Source organism: Cervus canadensis, chromosome 21 (assembly GCF_019320065.1).
Source record: "Cervus canadensis isolate Bull #8, Minnesota chromosome 21, ASM1932006v1, whole genome shotgun sequence".
Classification (NCBI taxonomy): Eukaryota; Metazoa; Chordata; class Mammalia; order Artiodactyla; family Cervidae; genus Cervus; species Cervus canadensis.
In genome coordinates, this window is record NC_057406.1 from 57597278 (window position 1) to 57620287 (window position 23010).

The following is a 23010-nucleotide window of genomic DNA, read 5'->3' on the forward strand; positions in this document are numbered from 1 at the left end:
GCTGTTTATCAATTAACTTCTCTGTCCCTATTTTGTCCCATTATCCTTGAGAAAGAAAATACTGTATAACTCTCAGTATCCTCATTTTGCTGCAAAAAACAGATATTCAATAAATGTCCACTAATAATCAAACTGCATCACCCAGAAACTACTATCCCTCAAAAGAAATGATCACAGACCTTTCACTGCCAAAGTCAAAGAGAGGCCTGACACAGGTCTGCTATCACCAGGCCACATAACATCTGGAGCTTCAGTCTGCAAGAGTGGCTGACTTACCCACAACGAGATTCTCTGGACCAGTGGTTCTCAAAGAGTGGCCTCTGGCCCAGCAGCAGCAGCAGCATCACCTGGGAATTTATTAGAAATGTAAATTCCCAGGTCCACTCAGATCTCAGGAATCTAAAACTCTGGAAGTGGGCCCAGCAATCTGTGCATTCTGATGCACCATAAAGTTTGAGAATTACTACTCTGGCTTGAAGGTTTAAGTAATTACCCTGTTTTTCCACAAGATTTCTGGAACGATTCCATCCCGGCTCACATCCTCACTCACCTCGACCATCAACAGAAGCCCAAGCCTTCCAGATGGCTCATCCTGTGCGACCCTGCACAGCCACTTCTTTGATCCCAGCTCCTGCCCTCCCTGCCCTCCCAAGCCCCCGCGGTCATGAGTGAGCCAACTCTTCTCTGCGATGGTCCTGTCACCCTTCCGCTCCAAAGGAAGCCTGACTGCTCGCGAGAACACTGCTGCTTCTTCAGTAGAAGCTTTCCTCTCCTCAGGCTGGGCAAGCATCCTCCATCCCCCGCACTGCCATCTAGTACTGAACCTCACAGGTATCTTCCTAGCTTCTTCCCAAGCCCACTTCCGCTCTCTGTCCAAACTGCAGACCCTCTGAAACAAGTATCACCCACCCATCTCCTCAAGTCTTAACACAGGGCTCCCTCTCTTCATCTCCTTTAACACTTTTATAATTCTTGATGACCTCAAAATCCACAAAGATTATTCATTAACTACTCTAGCCTCCAAGCTGTTGCTGTTATTGTTCTAATGCGTATTTTTTTCACAACTTCACTGAAGCCACTGACCTCACACCATATCCCAGCACTGCCATGTCATTCCCAATAACTGCACCAACATCTCAAGCATTTCAAGCCTTCTCCTCTCATACCACGCCTGAGTTTTCCCACGCCAGCATTTCTCCAGCCTCCTTTGGATCTCTAATCTACGAGTAGATCCTATCACTTTTTCACCAGTCCTACTCTTCTCCTCATGTTAATTCCCTCTCAAGCCAGTTTAGATTTTAGGGTCCAACACTACACATAATCTTTTTCAAAATGTCTTAACTCCCTTGCCCCCTTTTCCCTTAGTCTAACTTAACTAGTAAAATCTCAATTCCTGGTTAAGTCCAACTGTTTACTTAATCCTCTCTTGAATCTAAAAGATTGCCAGCACTCACTCAAGTTTATGACCACAGATTTTAAGCATCCTGCACCTCTCCAGTAAGTTCACTTCCCAGTTTTGGGGGGATGACTACCATTTCACAACCTGTCCTCTCTCCTCAAACCAGCAACACTTCTCCACTCCCTGCTCTAACACTTTCAGCTATGTTCATCTTACACGTTAGAAAGAAAGCAGACATGCACAGAAAACTCTCTCTTCTGCCTGAAGCCAATGCCACCAGCCTACATGGCTCTAAACCCATACACTGGTCCCTCCCTTCATATTAAGAAAAGAGGCCAATCCCTCTTCCATGTGCGGGTTATAACAGACTTTGTTCCTGCAATCAGCCTCTTTCTTTTCAGCACTCTCAATTCTTCCCCTACTGGATCTTTCCTACTGACGTAAGACATGCCTTCACATCACCTATCTTTTCAAAACGGTCCTTTGAACACACACGAACAAGCTGCCCCAATTCTTTGTTCCACCCTACAACTATACAATATTTCACTGTCTCAACATCTTCACCTAGGGACTTCCCTGGTGGTCCAGTGGTCAAGAATTCACCTGCCAATGCAGGGGACAAGCATTTGGTCCCTGGTCTGGGACGATCCCACATATTTTGAGGTAGCTAAGCCTGCGTGCCACGACGACAGAACCCAGGTGCTGCAACTAGCAAAGGCCACATACCCTGGAGCCTGGGCTCGGCAACCAGAGAAGCCACCGCAATGAGAAGCCCCATACCACAATGAAGACCCAGTACAGCCAAAATAAATAAACGAACAAACAAAAAATGAAACATCTTCACCTACCAATTAACAATCCCAGTTGGCTTTTCAATCCCCATCATTCCAATTCAAACAGCTCTTACCGAGCTCACCAATGACTACCATCCAACGAACTTGGCCTACCAAGACCAATGACCCATTATTTGCTCCTGAGTAATAAAAACCCAACAAGCCCTCCCCAGAGCCTGTGGTGTCGCATATTTGTCTTGTTTCCCCACCACCTTACCCAGTTTCCAGTATTCTCTGACCTCTAGTGACTTCCTCAGGACTTCAGCCTCAGCCTTACCCTCCAGTTACATTTTCTCCCAAGGCTTTAAATACGTACTGATAAATTCTGACCTTATGCTTTCAACTCACATCTCTCTTCTGAGCTCCAGACTCATATGAAATTGCCACTGAATTTCTCCACTTGGATACCTACTATACATGAAACAAGACCAAACCTTAAATACTGTTTTGTTTTTTCCTCTGTGTACTCTCTTATTGTTACAAGGAAAAGCCCCTTCCATCCTAATTCCTTCAACCCCAAAGTTGAATAACCCAGATTCCTCTTTCATCTCACCCACACACAAACCATCTTTAATCTTATCAAATTGCCCTCCCAAGTCTAAGCCATCACCTCTTGCTTCTTGACCTCCCTTATCACTTTTCCTAAAGAAAATCAACTCTCCTGCTGAAAATCTCCCAATACCTTCCCCCACTTTACCCAGAACAAAATTCTAATCTCTACCATGGGGAATGGTCTGGACCTCACCTACCTCTCCAGTCTTATCTTCCTCCATGCATTTTGTTCTCTACACTCCAACCACATCTCCCCTTTCTGTCCTTTAAAAGCCCCAAACTCATCCCATCTGAGAACTCTGGATTTGCTATTCCTTCCGCTTATAAAGCTTTCCTCCCACAGTTAGACAGGTTGGTGTCTCCTATCACTCAGGCCTCTCTCACTCTAGATGAAGCTCTCAGGGTCGAATCACCTTCTCTCGGTAGCACATATCAATTCCAGAATTTACCTTGTTTGCTTACATGTTTACAACGTTCTTTTTCCAGTTTAAAAACACAGACTCCCTGGGAAAGAACTTCATCTCGTTCCTGCTCTTTTCTCACCTCTTAGAAAGTGATCAACATACAGCAGTCATCAATAAATGTGTTAACTGCTTGAGTCTCATTAATATAATCCTTTAATTAGTTCCTTACAGTTTCCTGGGCTTTTAAAATATACATCAAACCAATTTCATTCAAAGTGTAAATATAAATTCTGCAACAATAATAGAAGCCTCCTGTTATCTTTCTATATACAAATCTGATCACACTTGATCCTGCCTAAAATCCATCAACAGCTTCATTAGAATAAACAAACATCTTAAAACTGTTCAGATAATCCAGCTTCTAAAATTTTTTTGTAATTTTAGCTTTTAGAAAGAACTTCATTGAAATCTGTATGCAAACAAACCAAGAATCCAAACTGCCTATCTTTTCATTAAGTCTTTGTCTATATATATATATATTCAATGAACCCACACTTTTAGTTATGTTATAAATAAAATTTTATGTTACTTTTCCACTTGACATACAGTACATATCCTAGCCTTTAAAATTTTAATCTTTCATCCATCACTATCCCACTCATCTCACACATAAAATTATATATGGTTCCCAAACATATTTCTGAGATCCCAAAGCTATTTTACCAATCCATCCCTTTTGGAGAAAGCAATGACCCCTTCCACTCCTCACTTGTCTATCTCCTCCTCTGTAAAGTCTCTTCTGAACTCCTAGATGCTGTTGGCTCTTCTGTCCTTTATCTGCTTTGTCTCTTGTTAAATAGAAGAGTTCTCCCTACTCCTAAAGCTAATTCCATCTTCTTAAAACATAAGCTCAATCCTTTCTCCTCCCATATACTCCACTTTTCCTTCTCAAATGAACTTGTTCAGTCAGCTTTTAAACACGACCAGGTCTCTTTTATTTAAAATAGAACATAAAACTTTTCCCTACCCCACATACTCTTCAAGCTCCCTCTATATTCCTTTAAGTCAGTGAAGTTTTTCCAACAATTGTCTACACTATTTCTTTCTCCATTTCCTTCTCCCATCCCTCCAATCCCCCACCAGGAACTCCTGAACTGACGCCATTCCCAGGCTTCTTTTCATTAGTCCATCAAAAGAACTCCTGCAAAGGTCATCAATGACCTCCATGTTGCTAAGCCCATGAACATACTCCAGTTCTCTCTTCCTGCCACTGTTTTATCTTAGGTTCCTAACGTCCTGGTCCTCCTTCTGAAGAACAAGCTCTCTGGAACCTGGCTCCTGGCCCCCTTGCAGGCTCATCTCCTCTACCAGCCGTCAACTTCTCCTCTTGCTCTACTCCTTAGGCCAGTGTCGTCTTAAGCCACTGAGTTTCAACATCATCAAACATTCCCACATCTTCAATTACTAATGCATGAAGATTCCTCACAAATTTATAGTTTAAGCCTCTATTTTTTCCCTTGTATTTCCAGACCTGGATAGCCAATTATGTAAGCAGTATTTCCCCTTGAACATCTCTAAGTTACCTAAAAGTACTAAATCCAGAAATCAAACTCATGAGACCCTGCATCTCCAAACACACTTGGCCCTCCTCCACATCATGACACCAGCCTGCTGACTGTACTGGGGCATCTCTTTCAGGCAGTCCGCTTTCCCTAGCACGCGCTACCACTACCACTCTCTGTTCCTTGGACTATTACTCAGCCATCACCTAAGCTCTCTCTACACTCCTACCCCTCTCTAATCTGTGTAGGTATCATTTCAAGAAAACAAATCTAATTATAAACTCCACTTCACCCTATTCCCAACTCTATTTAAACTCTTTTAATGACTTTACACTGCCAAGCATCTATTCACAGTATCTGGCCTCCAATGTTAACTGAACTGAACTATGTCTATATTTTGTGATAACTCAATTTACTAAGTTCAGTTTTCTCAATGTGTAAACCAATTAAAGTGGCAAAATAGAGATTAGAAAGTGAGCATTTAAAAATTAGCCTGACTACAACCTGAATAACAACCTGAATTGCTGCTAGTATTATTATCTTATATTTGCTTAATACAAAATAGCTTACAAAAATAGATTATTTCAATAATCTGTTAGGTATTAGTTGTCCCATTTTAAAGATTAGAAAACCAGTGCTGGAAAGGTTACACACTGGCAAATGGTGCTACTATTTCTCTGTTGTATGATAAAACTTTCACTTACTGACTAGTTTGTTTCTAAAATGGCTACATGTGCTTTTCTAAGATTACTCCATTAATGTTCTCAAGATCTATCACATCCTTCTCACAACCTGGAAAATCAAGATACATACAATTAATAACTTGTCTCAAGTAGTTAACGGAAATGGAAACAGAATTTAGGCTACCTTATTTTCATTTCCCTACTCCAGCCTACATCAGGCTGAAGGGTAGCAGTGATAAACTGGACACTACTGAAAAAATAGTGTCAGACTTTTTTTGAAACAGTTACAGATTTTATTTTCTTGGGCTCCAACATCACTGCAGATGGTGACTGCAGCCATGAAATTAAAAAATGCTTGCTCCTTGGAAAAGCTATGACCGACCTAGACAGCATATCAAAAAGCATTCCTTTGCTGAAAAAGGTCCCTATAGTCAAAGCTGTGGTTTTTCCAGCAGTCACGTATGGATGTGAGAGTTGGACTGTAAAGAAAGCTAAGCTCCAAAGAATTGATGCTTTTGAACTGTGGTGTTGAAGAAGACTCTTGCAAGTCCCTTGGACTGCAAGGAGATCAAACCAGTCCATCCTAAAGGAAATCAGTCCTGAATATTCATTGGAAGGACTGACGCTGAAGCTGAAGCTCCAATACTTTGGCCACCTGATGAGACGAACTGACTCAGTGGAAAAGACCCTGATGCTGGGAAAGATTGAAGGCAGGAGGAGAAGGGGACGACAGAGGATGAGATGGTTGGATGGCATCACCGACTTGATGGACATGAGTTTGAGCAAGCTCCGGGAGTTGGTAATGGACAGGGAAGCTTGGCATGCTGCAGTCCATGGGGTTGCAAAGAGCCAGACACGACTGAGTGACTGAACTGAACTGACTGAACAAATAAAAGATGGTACTTGCAGTGTAGGAAGCTCTGAGGCCAAACAGATCAGGGTTCAAGTCCTAGCTCTGGCAATTCTAAACTGTGTGACTTTCGCAAGTTACTGAAATTTCTACTTCCTCCTCTGAAAAATGAAGATAACAACTAATTCTCACATGAGTGGAGAAATAAGTGAGGTAAATGCCTACTATATATGTTATTACTAAAAAAAAAAAAGTTTAAACAAGATAAAAGTTAGCTTCTCCCTTCCAAAAAAATAAGAAACATAGAGTTAAAAAAATAAAGTTATGAAAGTGAGTTTCCAGCCTTGCCACTTACTGTCATGTACTCTTGGTCTCTTCCCTCTTCTGTACAACAGAGATACTGATTCTGGGCCCTCAGTACTGCTGTGACGATGAAATAAGATGACATATAAAAGTACTTCCTTAATTGAACAGCACCATGCAAAAATCATTATTATCTGTGTACACATACTGACTACCACTGTGTTATAAATTCTTTAAGGGCATGAGACTCTTTAATCATCTCTGTATTTGTAATAGCTAGTAACATAGTCCTCTGCCCCTCTAAAAGCATTCATTATATGCTAGCTGAACTGATTTATCGAGAAGATAGGATTGAACTACGACAAAGCAATAGTTCAAAATGAAATCCAGAAGTTCATCCACATGGAATGTGAGTAAAAGAGTCTGACACCAGTCTAGCTAAGATCATCTCAGACAGGGAGAGTATATCGTGACTTCTGGGAATTTAAATACGTGGTCCACAATTTTGTTTCCTGGACTTACCCTGTACACTTACTAAACAAGTAAGCTCCCTCAGCACAGGAATCACGTGTCTCCCTCTCTCTTCCCTGCCTCTGCCCCTACTCTCTCTGCTGCCCTCCCTGTTTTGGACACTGTTTTGGACACATGAAGAGAAGATGGGGAGAATAAATGACACAGTAAGTGCCCAGCAGTACTGCACCCTCTCAAAAACAAGTTTAGAAAAAGTAGTAGGGACGTTCTCCATCCAGAGGCAACTTTGAGGACAGTTTTCTAGTCACAAGTACTTAAAAAAACTGATTAATGGGAGACATTAACATAAAACTAATTTGTGTTTATCAAAGTTCTCCCTGCATGCATTCAAAGGCATTCTTTACATGCTAGAGAAAATGCTATGGAGTAATGAGTGGTCTGCTGAATGTTCAAAGCAAAAAACCTGGCTCACACTGGCTATTTACTGAGCATCTACTCTGTGCCATACATCATGTGAAGCACGTTTCATAGCTTATTTCAAATCTTTACAGTAATCCTGTATGACGGGCATTATTTTCCCTATGGACAAATGAAGAAACTGAGGTTCAGAGATCTTAAGTAACTTGTTCATGGTCATACAACTGGGAGTGAGAGGTGGAATTTAGACCTAGTAAAGTCTTTAAAAGCTATATTCTTTGTGCCATATCATGCTGACCCCAATGACAGCAATTTCACTATAAAGAAGGGTGACTGACAGGAAGGTAGGGAGGAGATCTGACAAAAAGACATGTATAGAACAGAAGACAGAGTTCTATCTCAGAGTTTTAGATGCACAGAAGCAAATAAATGAGTGATGTCCAACTGCACAACCCAAAATGCTAGTATGAGCTTTCCCTATTACTCTTCAGCTCTACATGTTCTAAGAGTGTCCACATCACTCAGAGGTACTGACAACCAAACACAGTTCAGCAATTTTTCTAGAATGCTTAGAACAGTGCCTTTAAGCCATTGCTAGTACCAAACCAGGCAGGTGATTAGGGTGACATATTTCATATCTCTCTCATGCTCTCCAGACACTAAACTTTCTTGCACAATGGAGTGTCTCCCTGGAACATCTATAAAATATCTAATTCTTTAGAATTAGGAGGGATATCTTATAGATGTGGAAACTGAGGTCAGAAGACTTCAGTGACTGTCCAGTATCCCGTAGCTGGATGCTGGCCTGGACAAAATTCTGATCCCCTATTCCTCGTCCACTAAGTTGTCTCCGCAGCAGCCCCTCAGGGCCTCCCAGTAATCACTTGACCACCTGGGGTTCCTTTTCTAAGGAAACGACCTGGATGTCACACAGCTATGGCTCCTCCTGGACATTTTCCTGGAATCTGACAAGGGTGTGAGGCACTGGGCAAGAAGATGTGATCATAAAGAGAGTCGACACGCTTTCCCCTCTATACAGTGCTACCCCACCTTTCAAGTGTCATGGCACACACAGAAAATGGTAGTATTTTTATGGCACAAAATGGCAAACTAGAGTGCACACAGACCACGTGATCAGGGGGATCCTGAGTCCCTCCTGGCTGCTCCCGGGGTAGAGGGGAACAGTCATCTTGGTGTACATGTATCTCAGCCCTGCATGTGGTACTCTGGATGAAAAGTCCTGTTCTGGGGCTAAATAAAGGGGATTGAGACAAATTTACAAATAAGTGTAATATAAGCACAAAGGAAATAATTAAGGAGACTGTCACTGTCTGCTTTCATCAAACATGAATTGAATGCAAATGAGACTAATTCAACTTGCTTCCTTTCATAATTCCTCTTCCAAACAAATCAAAAGACAGAATAACCAATCCTCTGGCCAACAGATAAGTCATCAGTCCGACTAACAAGGCTGCAAAGACCCTGGACACAGACTCCTCGTTCACAGAGATGAGAACTACTTCAAGGACATAAGTGTGCCAGAAAAGTTTTTTGACTTCCTCGAAATACCACAAAAATAAATCAACAGACGGAAGGAAATTAGATTTTAAGGTCATATTCAAATATGAAGGGGAAAGCAAGAAAAGCAATCCTTACACACACACACACACACACCCCTTTCTGACCAAGCTCCATTGCCATAAACCTAGTTAAAATTCTGCCGTCTGATATTTATAATTTAGTCTGCCTGAGCCAAGTGGGTTTCTGCAATTCCAGACATCTAGGATGAAGGGCAAAGGGCAAAGTGAAACTTTCAAAAGCTGGCCAGTAGCCAAGGGCATCACATCTAGGAGGCTCCCTTAGCAACACACAACAACTCTCTGCTCAAGAGAAGACACCGCCATCTTTGCAAGGGATTATGGATGTTCTTGTTTTCACAACTAACAGCAGGAATTTCCCCCCCTGTATTATTTTCCCAGTCATTCTCCTAAAAGTTATCACATTTCATAATTTAAAAGTCTCTCTAATTCCAGTGTGGTTTCCTCCATCCCAAAGTACAACACGGGAGTTAACAACTAAAATAATGTACGGTACTAAGTTCCTGGCAAATAGAAACTGCTTTGTAACGTTTGGTTATGAATTACTATTCAAGCCACTACAGACTTGGTTCCTAACTATGAGCAAGTCACTCTTTTTGACTTAATTACTTCCCTCATAAAATTTTAATAACAACAGTGACCTACTTAACATCTCTATTGTGAAGGACAATAAAAATTATTAGATAAAAACTTTCAAAGGCTTATTCCTAATTAAGAATCATGCCACCTACTGGCTCTTAATATCTGAAGAGATGCTTTGGCTATCAAGGTCAGTGTCCCCCAAACAGAACACAGGCAGGCCGTGGCCCGCTGGGAAACCTGCAGCTCCTGGGGTGACCGGCCCACTTTCCTGCCCCATGTGCCTTCTCCAAACCTCAAGCCCTGGGGATGGAGCTGCACTGGGAGCTCAGCCCGAGCGCTAAGTCAAACAAGGTAAACAACATTCAAAAAAAAAAGCACAGGCCAATGTCACAATCCCTGAGAGGTTTTAAAACCTTCACACCTGTGAGGAGAAGGGGCTGTGGCAGCCCGCGCGCGCTCCGTGGGGAAGGCCATTCGTGCGGGAGCAGAATCTCACAGCTTTCCACTCCTTATATGTGCAAGTGCAAGCCCTCACCCGCAGCACTCTGTACTCACCCAGAGGTACATCATGTCAGACCCGGCTGCTCAAACTCAGCGGCCAGTTGATCTTGGACTGCAGAAAGGCCCTTCAGTGGACTGGAGGAGAGGAGGTGCCAGAATGGGGGGCCGAAGTGCAGGGTGGGGAGAACCCCCCCAAAATCACTTGAGTTTAAAAATCTAAAACGACCGGTCTCCTCCCCCCTCCTCCCTCCTCTCCAGCTGACTGTTCTGTTGTTCTCTCCTCCCTCTCGCCCTCCCTCCCTCTCTCCCTCTCTCTCTCTCTCTCTCTCTGGGAGTTCCCAGCCCCGTGTGTCTGAACCCGAGTGTACAGCACACTCTCTGTGTATCTGTCTTCAGGGACTCTCTCTGTGTCATTCTACTTCGAGAAACACAATCATCGCTCACAGAGATTATTGCAAAAGGCAGGGATGGGTGGGGTTCCTAATAAACTGCCGGCACTGGTTTCTAGTAGCTGGACAACTAGAATAAGACGGCTTCTTTAAATGTGAATGGAGCAATCAGAAAACCTCTGCCCTCCAAGATCAAGGGGAATGAGCCCAGGCTGCCCTCTGCCTCAGTTCTTCCGGAGCCCCGTGCAGAAGCAGAGCGCGAACACAGAGCCTGCTCAGAGGCTACATTCCCTCCCTGCTAGGTCAGCCTTATGCCATAATCCTATAATAATTATCAGTCTATCAGTCATAATTCTGAATCTTAGAAGATTTTAAAACATGGGGAAAATTTCAAATAAGCTTCACAAGTTTTTCATCTTTTTTATTACTACCGCCCTAGTTCAAATCGAGAGAGCTTCTCCTCTTGCAGATTCTTTACCAGGCATGGGGATGGGTCAGGGTACAAAGCCTGGGCTTGAAATCTGGTCTGTAATTACTGTCACCATGGCCTGGAGCAAGTTATTTAACCTGTCGAGGCCTCTGTTTCCTGAAGCAAAAACCAGGTATAAAACTCCTTTTGGAGTTGCTTAGATCCAGTGATAACACTATGTAACCTGCCTGCCATGTACCTGGTGGCCATGATTTCTACTTGAGTTCAGTTCAGACATTTACTGAGTTTCTCCGGTATGCCAGGCACATTTTTGGCCATTATGTTCGGTGGTGAACGACAAGTATTATCCAGTCACCTGTCCTGGTGGTTTCTCTACCACAGGCCAATGCTCTCCTTACTTCCCTCCCCATTTTTCCATGTTCAAATCCAAAACCCATCCCAGCTGGAAGCGACATCTCCTCCCAAAGTTTGGTGTCTGTAAAGTGGCATTCACCAACCCTGCCAGTTACTTTCACAGGTACTTACCTGTACCTACCAATCTTACCCCCTTTATTCACATTTTTCAGGGTAGAGTTCATCTCTTGTGAGCCATGGCATCTTTGCACAGTACCTTGCACACAGTAGGTGCACAATACATTCTTAGAGGGTTGTGTGTCTTGAGGACTATTTTACGCCCTTAACTCCTTAAAAGAAAAACAAAATATAACAAAAACAAGAGGTCTTCCGCCTTTCAGCTGCCTCAGGGCTCTATTCCCCTCAAACATGTTGAAACAGCTCTCTCCTGCTCATAAAATCTCCAAGTACGGTCTGCGAGTCTCACAGTCAAGGCAGGCCCGGTGCAGGTCCTCAGCACCTTCCCCTCCCTGTATAATGCTTCCGGCTGCAGAGACAGCTCCATCTTAGTTTGCTGTGGTGGATTGTCTTTTTCCCTCAGAGTAGAAGTGAAGTCACCTGTTCCCTTCCACACTAAACATGCGCCTTTCTCAAGAGAGCTTATACTTTGTCCCTTCTCCCACCTCAGACTCCCACCTGGAGAGGCAGGGCAAGTATTCTTCTCAGCCTCACCCAAATCTTTTCTTTTTCTTCATGCAGAACTTTTTTGCATCTTCTGAAGTCAGGAATACCTCAGTTCCAGTACAAAAGAGAAGAAAGAGCTTCCAAGTCTACAACAGAGACGGCCTTCTCTCTAAAATGGGAAAACAAATCTCGGCTTTCTATAAACTGCTGCTTGGCGTCTGTTATATAATCAACGTTCATAGGCAACTCTCCGCTCTAGTCTCACAGCACATGCCCTAAATCATAAGTCACCAGACTTTCCTATACTCCATTCTAAACAACTACATTAAAATCACGCTGTGAAGAGATTATAGTCGTTTCAAACTCTTTGAAGACACAAAATTGCAGGGGGCTTCCCTGGTGGCTCAGGTGGTAAAGAATCTGCCTGCAACGCAGGAGACTTGGCTTCTATCCCTCAGTCAGGAAGATCCCCTGGAGGAGGGCATGGCAACCCACTCCAGTATTCTTGCCTGAAGAATCTCATGGACAGGAGATTAGTGGGCTACCCATAGGAGCCTAGCAGGCTACAGTCCATGGGGTCACAAAGAATCAGACACGACTGAGCCACTTTCACTTTCCCTGACAGTCCAATGGTTAGGACTCTGTGGTTTTACTGCTGTGGGTCTGGGTTTGATCCCTGGTCAGGGAACTAAGATCCCACAAGCTTTGCAATGCACCCAAGGGAAAAGAAAAAATTAAAAAAAAAAAAAAATTAATACTCATTCTTAATCAAGCATCGAAAACAAATACAGTAAAATATTACTGTCATTTTATGGTTTTATCTTTTAATCAAATTTGGGATGGTATAATGGTACCCCTGTTCCCCTGGAGCAAAGCAGGAGAAAAATACAGAGAAATGAGATCCCTGAAATGAAATAAGAAAAGATTAAATACATCACAAAAACCTGAGAACTACCTCCAAAACTCCCACGAGTGGAGTCACTGTAAACTTCTTTGGAACCTCAGGGAATTCATAAACTTCTACTCTGAATGCACGTCTTCCTTTTCCGAGCATAATCTTAATAATCCGATGAACAGTCTGCTCTCTGTGTTTTCTTCACATTAAAAACAAACAAACAAAAACCCTTCAAAAGCCCACAGGCAAAAGAAGTGGATCATGCTCCTGCACGTCCACGTTTCCCTAATCTTAAAAAAAAAAAAAAGGAAGAAAAGGAAACAAAGAGGTAGGAAAAAACAAAATTCTTTCCAATCAAGTCAAATAAGCTCTGCTTTATCGCTGTGCAGGATTCAGATTAAGAAACACAAACGTGTAACAACTGCACATGACGAAGACCCTCTCAAAAGGATCCCAGTCTTACACACAGGATGAGGACGCACGCATGCCTCCTTCTATCAGGAGAACACTTTATCAGGCTACATAACGGTTCTCTGAAGCTTATCAGCCTCTATATTAGTTTGGAGGAAAGAACGTGTGAATTAAAGCATCAGAGAAGGCACTCTTCTCGGGAGGGCCCACAGAGGAAGTCTGGCATGCTTGCTTCTGGGAAAGAAAAATCAGATTATATGGGATAGCAATATGGGTGCTGCCAGTAATTCTAACCTGATAATGCATCTTGAATTCCTGCTTCTGAAAGCACTGGATGTTGTAATGTGAAGAGTCTGGTGGGTAAAAAGGGTTTGAAGCCACATTTCTGACTCTGCCTCAAAGTCTAACAATTAAAGAGGCTGCATGTGTTTTTTTTTAATTAAAAATTTTTTTTAATTTTATATTGGAGTATAGCCAATTAACAATGTTGTGGTAGTTTCAAGTGGAGAGCAAAGGCACTCAACCATACACATACATGCATCCATTCTCCCCCAATCTCCCCTTCCATCCAAGCTTCCAAATAACATTGAGCAGAGTTCCCTGTGCTACACAGTACGACCTTGTTGGTTATTCATTTTAAATATGAGACTACATGTTTTATGCCAGTATTTCTGTTGGTGTAAAAGGCTGATGCAGGGAAGTGCGTACAGCTGGAGAACCAACACAATTTTGCAAAAATATTCCTGAGAAGTCAGGCACTGAAAATTTTTCTGAAGAAATATGAAGCAACCCTCTCTACATTATATCTACTCCTTTCACTTCCAGGACCTGCAGAGATAATAGAGGACTCACCACAGCAATGAGCTATAGAAATGGGCCATATGAAGTTCAACTGAATTTGACTCCAAAAAAAAAAAAAGTTGAAAGAATGGGGCTCTTTTAACCTCATTTCCTCTCAGCTTAAAATAGCAAGGATTCCCACAGGGCAGTTCTCTAATAGAATCTTGCTACTCAAAATGTGACCCACGGCCCAGCATCAGCAGCATCAGTGGCAACTGGGAGCTTCCCAGATAAGGAAGACTCTCAGCGCCATCCGAGCCTCTCAGAGTTAACACCAACATGATGACAAAAGCCACAGCTGGGTCACAAGCACACTGAAGTCTGAGGTGCTGGTCCTCATGCAACAGCACAGACTCACGCAGGACAGGATAGCCGCGGCTGTCACTTTCCAGGGACGGCATCTACACCGCTCTGGAGCACTAACTGGAAAGACTGTTCCATCGCCGCCTGCTGATTTCAACGTAATACCACCTGTGCTGTGCTCAGTCGTGTCCCCCTCTTTGTGACCCCAAGGACTGTAGCCAGGCTGCTCTGTCCATGGGATTTCCCAGGCAAAAATACTGGAGTGGGTTGCCATTTCCTTCTCCAGGGATCTTTCTGACCTGGCATGGAATCTTTGCCTCTTGCATCTCTTGTACTGGCAGGCAGATTCTTTACCACTGCACCACCCGGGAAGCCCCCATAATGCCACCAACAGGCTATTGTGAGAACATACTATGTGCCAGAGCTCTCCTTGCATCATCTCACTGCATCTTCATGCCATCTCTGTAAGGAAGGCCCTACTTTATCTCTTTCACACATGGAAGAAAACTGGGGCTTAAAGTGGCTGAACACTTTGCCCATGGTCTCACAGCCAGTGAGTAAAGGTGCCACAAGCTAAACATAAATTTGTAAGAGTCCAAGATCAGTCCTATACTACACTTTTTCACTGATAAAATCAAACCAAGACTGCCAAGATCACAGGAAAATTTTCCCTGGACAATACCCTAGCGCTCTATTTCTGCTCATTACCAAGACTTCAAACAATAAAGGACAGAGATAAGGCTTGGAACCCAGTGAACACACACTGTGAGTGAGTTTCCGAAGGCTGTGGCTCTGGTTGAGTGCTACTGCTACGACAGGTGTCATTACAAGTACGGTTCTGGAAACCTTCTCTGATCGGTTACCTTCTATGATGTTTAGGGAGCTCTAGATGCATATACAGAGAAAGGGGGACATCCCAAAGTTTACCTCTTAGAAAAGTTACCAGCAAATAGATGTGTCAGAGCTCTGACTGCCAGGTTTAGGGAACTCAGAGTGACTGTCCCTAAAAGATGAAAAATGTACACTATCTTAAGAGCTGTATTCCCCTTCACTGTGTTTCAATCATATTCTCAAATAACCTCCCATCCTTCCAACGAACTTGCTCTGGTATCCCCTCCGCTACAAGCTCCGACCTGCTCAAAGACCTGTTCATTATCTATCCACCTCAGTCCTGTCTCTTTTTTTTTTTTGACATAGACCATTTTTAAAGTCTTTATTGAATTTGTTATAATATTGTTACAGTTTTTATGTTTTGGTTTTTTGGCCACAAGGCATGTGGGATCTTACCTGCCTGACCAGGGATTGAACTGGCACCTCTTGTGTTGGAAGGCAAAGTCTTATCCACTGGACCGCTAGGGAAATCTCTCTATTCCTGTTTTCTACTCCCTTGTATGTCCAACTCTGACTCTATGGTCCATGATTATAATCCCTCCCTTGCAAATATCCTCAATCATTTGCCCGCTCCATCACTGGCATATAGCATAACTCCAACCCTGGTCTACAAGTATCTGCCTTCTCTGTGCCTGTTCCCAACCAGCTAAATGTTGCCGGAGAAAAGTCACATGACCAAGCTGACTGACTTCACTATATACTCATGATCACAAACCTCAACTGGTCCCTTGGCAATGCTGAACAGTCCTACCAAAGCTGCCCCAGAAGCTTTCTCACTCTCCAAAATGACTGTTTCTTATCTTCTCCTGAAACCTACTTCATTCTTTCCCTATCAGCTGTTGCTCTACTGAAGCACTTCACTTTAAAAGAGAAGTATTCAGTCTCATCTGTCCACCAAATCCACAATCCTACCTAGAAATGCACGCATCTCCTCCCCCTTACATCCTGTTACAATGGCAGAAGTGTGCCTCGCATCAAAGGCCTGTTTCACTACTTGGGCTCACATTCCATCTGCCAGCACCCATGTAAGAACCCTGCTGCTCTGCTGATCACCTCCTCTCTCCTGCCTCATAACTTTCTTCCCTTTCCACTTGCTGTCAGGCCAGCAATAAACATATGTCCATCTTCAGAAAACCTCCCTTCTGCCCTCACACACTGACAGAGGAAGTGTACGTTGGCAGCATCACTCTGGGAGTCTGTCTGGCCACATTTATCAGATTCTGAAACTTTCATGGCCTGTAGCTCAGCAATTCCACCTCCAAGGAACCTATCTTAGAAAATCCTCACGAGCGTAGAAGGAAGTTCGCTGTAGCAATCTAAGAGCAAAAAACTTAAAAAAAAAAAAGTCTGATAATAGGCAACTGACTAAATGAATCAAGGTGCAAAAAATCCTCTGTGGACCCCTCACCTCCCGCCAGCCACTCTCTCCTTTTTCCCTGCTCACTATTTCACAGAGAGTGAAAGTCTCTCAGTCGTGTCTGACTCTTTGAGACCCCATGGACGGTCCATGGAATTCTTCAGGCCAGAATACTGGAGTGGGTAGCCTTTCCCTTCTCCAGGGGATCTTTCCAACCCAGGGATGGAACCCAGGTCTCCTGCAATGCAGGCAGATTCTTTACCAGCTGAGTGAGCCACAAGATATGCCCAAGAATACGGGAATGGGTAGCCTATCCCTTCTCCAGCAGATCTTCCTGACCCAGGAATCGAACTGGGGTCTCCTGCATTGCAGGCGGATTCTTTACCAACTGAGCTATCAGGGAAGTCCAACTTTATAGTAAATCTTCTCATAAAAAGTATCTATACCTGCTTCCACTTCTTCACCTTTTATTTCTTCTTCAGTCTACTCAAAACAAACTTTCCAAGCCCTCCACTCTATTAAATTAATTGGTCAATGGCAACTAGTGGGTTAGCCAAAGAGTTCGTTCAAGTTTCTGAACCATCTTACAGAAAAACCCAAACAAACTTTGTGGCCAATCCAATACATCCATGTTACTCAACCTAATGGACATTTAGCTGTCCTCAATTTATCTGACCTCTTCAACAGAGTTGGCAAACTTCTTAAAACATGCTCTTCTGCTAGTTTCTGAGATGCTACAATCCTGTTTTTTTCCTGCATCACTGATTACTTCTGCTCAGCCTCTTTTTCAGCTTTCCCATTAACAGACCTTTAAAAAGGAAGTGTTTCCTGGGGCTCAATCCTGAGTCACCCTTTTCTTTTTGAGTTCTCTCAACCTATCCCATTGCTTCAAACACCATCATGCTAATAATTACCAAGTTAGAGCCCTATACTAGAACTCTTCTCATGCTGCAGTATGACTACTTAGCTGCCTCACAAGCATGTGAAACAAAACTCTGGCCAAACTGGGCTCTTAAATACCACCTCTTAACACCACCCTTGAAACTGGTATGTCCTTGGTGTTCCCTACCTCCGTAGGTGGTACTACCTGGCAATTACGGAAGTGAGAGACCCTCCCTTTATCCCTCACCCCTCACATCAAACCCCTTGGCATGTTGTGTGTGTCTGACTCGTCTTGATCTCCACTCTACCACCGGAACCCAAGTTCCAATCACCTCTTTCTGGAACATCACAGGAGTTCCGCCACTTTCACTGCTGCTCTCCTTCAAAACACTCATCACATAGTAGCCAAAGGGACTTTCTAATCCAATCATATCACGCCTTTGATTCTGCAGCTTCATGTTATGCTTAATTTTTTTCTATCTCAAGTCCTTATAATGACTCTGAAGGTGCTACATGATTTACTTGCTAACTGCCCACCTCTCCAACCTCATTTCATATCATTACATCCACTTCAGTCACTATGGTCTAAATACACTGATCCTGTGCCAGTTCCTCAAGAGAGAAAGACCATCCCTCTCCTGAGCACACTTTTAGTCCCTTTATCCCGTTCTTGAAATCCCTTCTCAGGCTGCCTTCATTCTCCGTAAGGCTGGCTCCTTCAGATCTTATCGTTCAGATCTCAGCTTAAATAACACCTCCTCAACTAATGCTCTCCAGACCACTCGCTCTAGTAAGAAGGCCTTCCCCATAGCCCTTATTCTCTATATCACTATACTGTTTATTTTCTTCCTAATAGTTACCAAAATCCATAATTAGTTAATATACTCATTTGTTTCCTTATTTGCTACAGATTTCTCCATTAGTAAGTAATATTTTTCATATATAGCATACCACTGAGATCTTCTGCTATGGGTCATTTTATTCTTTGACTTTTTGCTAGGGAAGGTCAAAGTTATTTGTAGGAGTTTCTGGCACTCTGATTAGGCAAGTGTCTAACCAAGTCCTATAAATAAAGTTAGAGCGCAACTAATATCACCCTAGTTACCAAGAGGACTCAAAGTCTTATCACAGCTACAAACCATAAACATAGGCCAGCACCAGTGGCTTTAGAATGTTACAGCTTGAAATAACCATAACATTAACATGAAAAGCAATTTCAAATTAATTATTTACCTTAAGCTAATCCGAGTTGCTGTTGTTCAGTGGCTCAGTCATGCCCAGCTCTTTGTGACCCCATGGACTGTAGCACGCCAGGATCCTGTCCTTCACCATCTCCTGGAGCTTGATCAAACTCATGTCCATTGAGTCGACAATGCCATCCAACCATCTCGTCCTCTGTCGTTCCCCTTTCTTCCTGCCTTCAATCTTTCCCAGCATCAGGGTCTTTTCTAATGAGTCAGCTCTTCACATCAGGTGGTTAAAGTATTGGAGCTTCAGCTTCAGCATCAGTCCTTCTAATCAATATTCAGGACTGATTTCCTTTAAGATTGACTGGTTTGATCTCCTTGCAGTCCAAGGGACTCTCAAGAGTCTTCTTTAACACCACAGCTCAAAAGCATCAGTTCTTCAGTGTTCAGCATTCTTTATGGTCCAAATCTCACACGCATACATGACTACTGGAAAAACCATAGCTTTGACAACATGGACCTTTGTGGGTAAAATAATGTCTCTGCTTTTTAATACGCTGTCTAGGTTTGTCACAGCTTTTCTTCAAAGGAGCAAGTGTCTTTAATTTTGTGGCTGCAGTCACCATCTGCAGTGATTTTGGAGCCCAAGAAAATAAAGTCTGTCACTGTTTCCATTGTTTCCCCATTCTACTTGCCATCAAGTGATGGGACTGGAATGCCATAATCTTTGTTTTTTGAATGTTGAGTTTTAAGTCAGCCTTTTCACTCTCCTCTTTCACTTTCATCAAGAGGTTCTTTAATTCCTCTTTGCTTTCTGCCATAAGGGTGGTGTCATCTGCATATCTGAGTATCTAATCTGAGTGCTACATTCCAAATTGCCTTCTTTCCAATACTATAAGTATGCATTTTGCTCAGTACAATAAAATAACAGCATCCCAACCCAAGATTCCCTATAATCAAGCTTATCATTAATTATTTAGTCTAGAACCATACATCCAACACAGTAGCCACTAGTCATGTGTGGCTATTTGATTTTAATGAAGATTAAAATTTCTGTTCTCCAGTCTCACTTGCCTCAAGTCTCAAGTGCTCAAAAGCCACAAGAGCCTAGTGGCTACTAATAACGGACAGGGCAAATATAAAACATCTCCATCCTCACAGAAGATCCACTGGACAGAGTTATTCTACAACATGGTAATAATTAGGAAACAAAGTGAAAGTTGCTTAGCTGTGTTGGGCTCTTTGCGACCCCATGGACTGTATGTAGCCCACCCAGCTCCTCTGTACATGGGATTCTCCAGGCTAGAATACTGGAATGGGCTGTCATTTCCTTCTCCAGGGAATCTTCCCAACCCAGGGATCGAACCCAGGTCCCCTGCATTGCAGGCAGATTCTTTACCATCTGAGCCACCAAAGGCCCTCTGAATATCCTGAATATCAAAATGCTCATGCACTTTCATCAGCAGGAAAGCGTGGCCAGGCCTTCTTTGAATCTTTTTTTTTTAATTTTAGAAATATTTCTGTCCTGATTATCTGGCTACTTACCCACTGAACATTTAAAAAGCAAATTAGGAAAGGGAGCTAAGAAATAGTAGGGAATAAGTATCAGAGGAAAGAGAAATATTATGTGAGAGGCAGCCACATCAGGTGCAAGAGACCAAGAAGGAAAAAATCTAAAAAGCAGATAAGTTATCAAAAAGCAGACAGATATTAAAATGAGGTCATTTAGCAAGGCAAAAACCATGAAAAGCTCTTAGATATCACTCTTTTTTAGTCATAAGCAATAACTGATGTTGACAACTCTGTTAAATACATGTAATTCCATGGCTGATTCATGTCAATGTATGGCAAAAACCACTACAATATTGTAAAGTAATTAGCCTCCAACTAATAAAAATAAATGGAAAAAAAACCATTAAGAAAAGTATAACTGTTAGAAAAACTGTAGTTAAGTAATAAATTTTAGAAGGATTAAACTGTATAGCTAAGTAATACATTTAAGAAGAACTTACATCCAAAATAAATAATTCTTAAACATCCCGATGCTTAAAGAAGGGAAAATCCTCTCAACTAGTTGGAATACTCGACCACTAAAAATAACTCATTTCTAAAATACTCTGCATAGTCAAATTCAATCGAAGAGTTCAGTTTAACCAATATGAATGAATGTTGCTTACAGAGCAAGTACAGACATAAGAACAAGACAAGGTTCTGTTAATGAATCATAGTTCACCCAGACAATGGGACACTATATAGCCTTGCAGGGTGGACAGGGGACATGGCATCTCTTCGGGTGGTAAAAGAAAGGTTCAGAACAATGTATAGCACAGTGCCACTGAATTTCTTTGTTTTTTTAAGTAGGAACTATATACAAAAGGGAAGACATCCATTGCTTCTAGGGGAAAAACACTGGGGACTCAAGGTAGGAACTGGGGAGCAACCGTTCACTATATGGCCATTTGGTACCTTTTGAGTATTAAATCATTTAAATGTATTATTTGTCCAAAAACCATAAAATCTTAAATTAAGAAAAGCAAGTTCTCTATCCCCAAGAAACATATAATAGCTGATCCAGGCTTCAAAAAACTGAAGGAAAATTTACACTTTTTCCTTTACTAATGACTGGACACCTGAATATTTAACATTTAATTTTATGCTTACTAAAAAGCTCACGTTATTCTACTTGTAGTCCCAAAAAACTGGTTTCAAAAAACTCAAAGTCGAACTTGAATGGAAATTTCAATGATCCTTATTTTCTGTTAACTTAAAAAAAAAAAAGTATTTACATAAAGGTATATACATCTCAAGGGAAAAATCACTTTATTGGACAACACAGCAAAGATTGACTGAAAAGCTCCCAAGGAAGCTACATAATAGTCTTCTGCACCATATGGGAGGTAAAGTCATGTCATTCTGATGGTCCCCGAGGTTGAGAATGCTAGTGGTTTCCCAATATCCTTTCTTCTTCCTCAGTAACAAACCCCCAGTTTTCATCCGAGGATTAATACACACACCCTCCAAGAAAGGGCTGTATCTTCCCAACCTCTGCAGCTGCTAGGTGTGGCCATAGGCTAAGTTCTGGCCAATGAGATATGAGTAGCAATGTTATATGGGACTTTTTGGAAGGTTTCTTAAGTAGGGGAGGGGAGCTCTTTTCCTCCTCTAAACTGCTCCATGGAAATGCAGAAATGATGGCCGGAGCTGTAGCAACCATCTGGGTCACATCCTACAGGCAGAGAAGCAAAGAGCAGTGAGGATCCTGGATCTTTGATAACCACTGAGCACTACCCCAGCCCTGAGCTGCCTACTTCCAGACTCTGTTTTCATCAAAGACAAAGTCTTGCTTAAGCCACTTTGGGGTAAGGGGAAAGGAGGAGGGGGATTCTGTTGCATGTAGCTGAACTTAATTCTAAGTGATACCTTTAACAATTATTTTACTATAACTTTACAAATCAAAGTTCAACGTCACAGAAAGCTCTATACACATTAATAGTGTACACGCCTCATGACAACGACAGAGACTGTCAAAGAATCCTGAAATGTCCAGGCTGAAGTCTCAGTCAACAGTCAACCTGTCTATCCCTCCAACCTGCTGCTCCTGACCATTCTACACTAGTATGACAGAAATGAAAATTCAACTTAACAATTTCTGAATTTTAGTAATGAAAAAAGTCAAATATATATACTTTCATTTTCATCATCTGTAAAATGATAGTAATGACACAGGGTTTTCTTCAGACCCAGATACAATAGAGTATGCTAGCTATTCTGAAAACAGAGCATGATTCACTATCATTGCCATTACCACAATAACAGCTGGCTGATAAGTGTGAGACACAAGAAAAATTAGATGAAAGCAATGAGGCAGAATCTTCAATTTGGGACTCAAGGAATTCCATGAACTTGTCGAACCTCCTTCACCAACTTTCTTATCTCTTTATCTGTCAAAAAAATACTACATCAGGAACTTCAGTTTCCTTATTAAAAGCACTGGGAGAAAGAAAGGAATTGAGTGGTTATAAATTGGAGAAAGAGACCAGTAGTAAAGGGTTTAAAGCAATTTGTGAATATGACATGTAAAATATATTACCATGTTTTCAGCATTTCACGAGCTGTCATTAGGTAGCTTGACAATTTATAAATTGATGCTAGTAATATTTCTTCTATTTGATTTATTTATTCAAAAGAAAAATACTAAATACATGTATATAGTTTCTAATGCATATGCAACAACCTATCATTTAAGAGTGAGA

General features: G+C 42.2%; 1 protein-coding gene across 23 annotated transcripts in view; it reads right to left on the reverse strand.

The window, feature by feature from the left end:
- RBFOX2 (RNA binding fox-1 homolog 2) overlaps positions 1-23010 on the reverse strand; it is a 286473-nt gene that overhangs the window by 150109 nt on the left and 113354 nt on the right. Inside the window, exon 1 of one of the 23 annotated variants that reach the window (XM_043439957.1) lies at positions 10210-10413. The exons of the other annotated variants lie outside the window; for them this stretch is intronic. Within the exon in view, the coding sequence (XP_043295892.1) occupies positions 10210-10224 (15 nt within the window). The 5' untranslated portion in view covers positions 10225-10413. Of the gene's footprint in view, positions 1-10209; positions 10414-23010 lie in introns of those variants that run through there. 23 annotated transcript variants of the gene reach the window in all.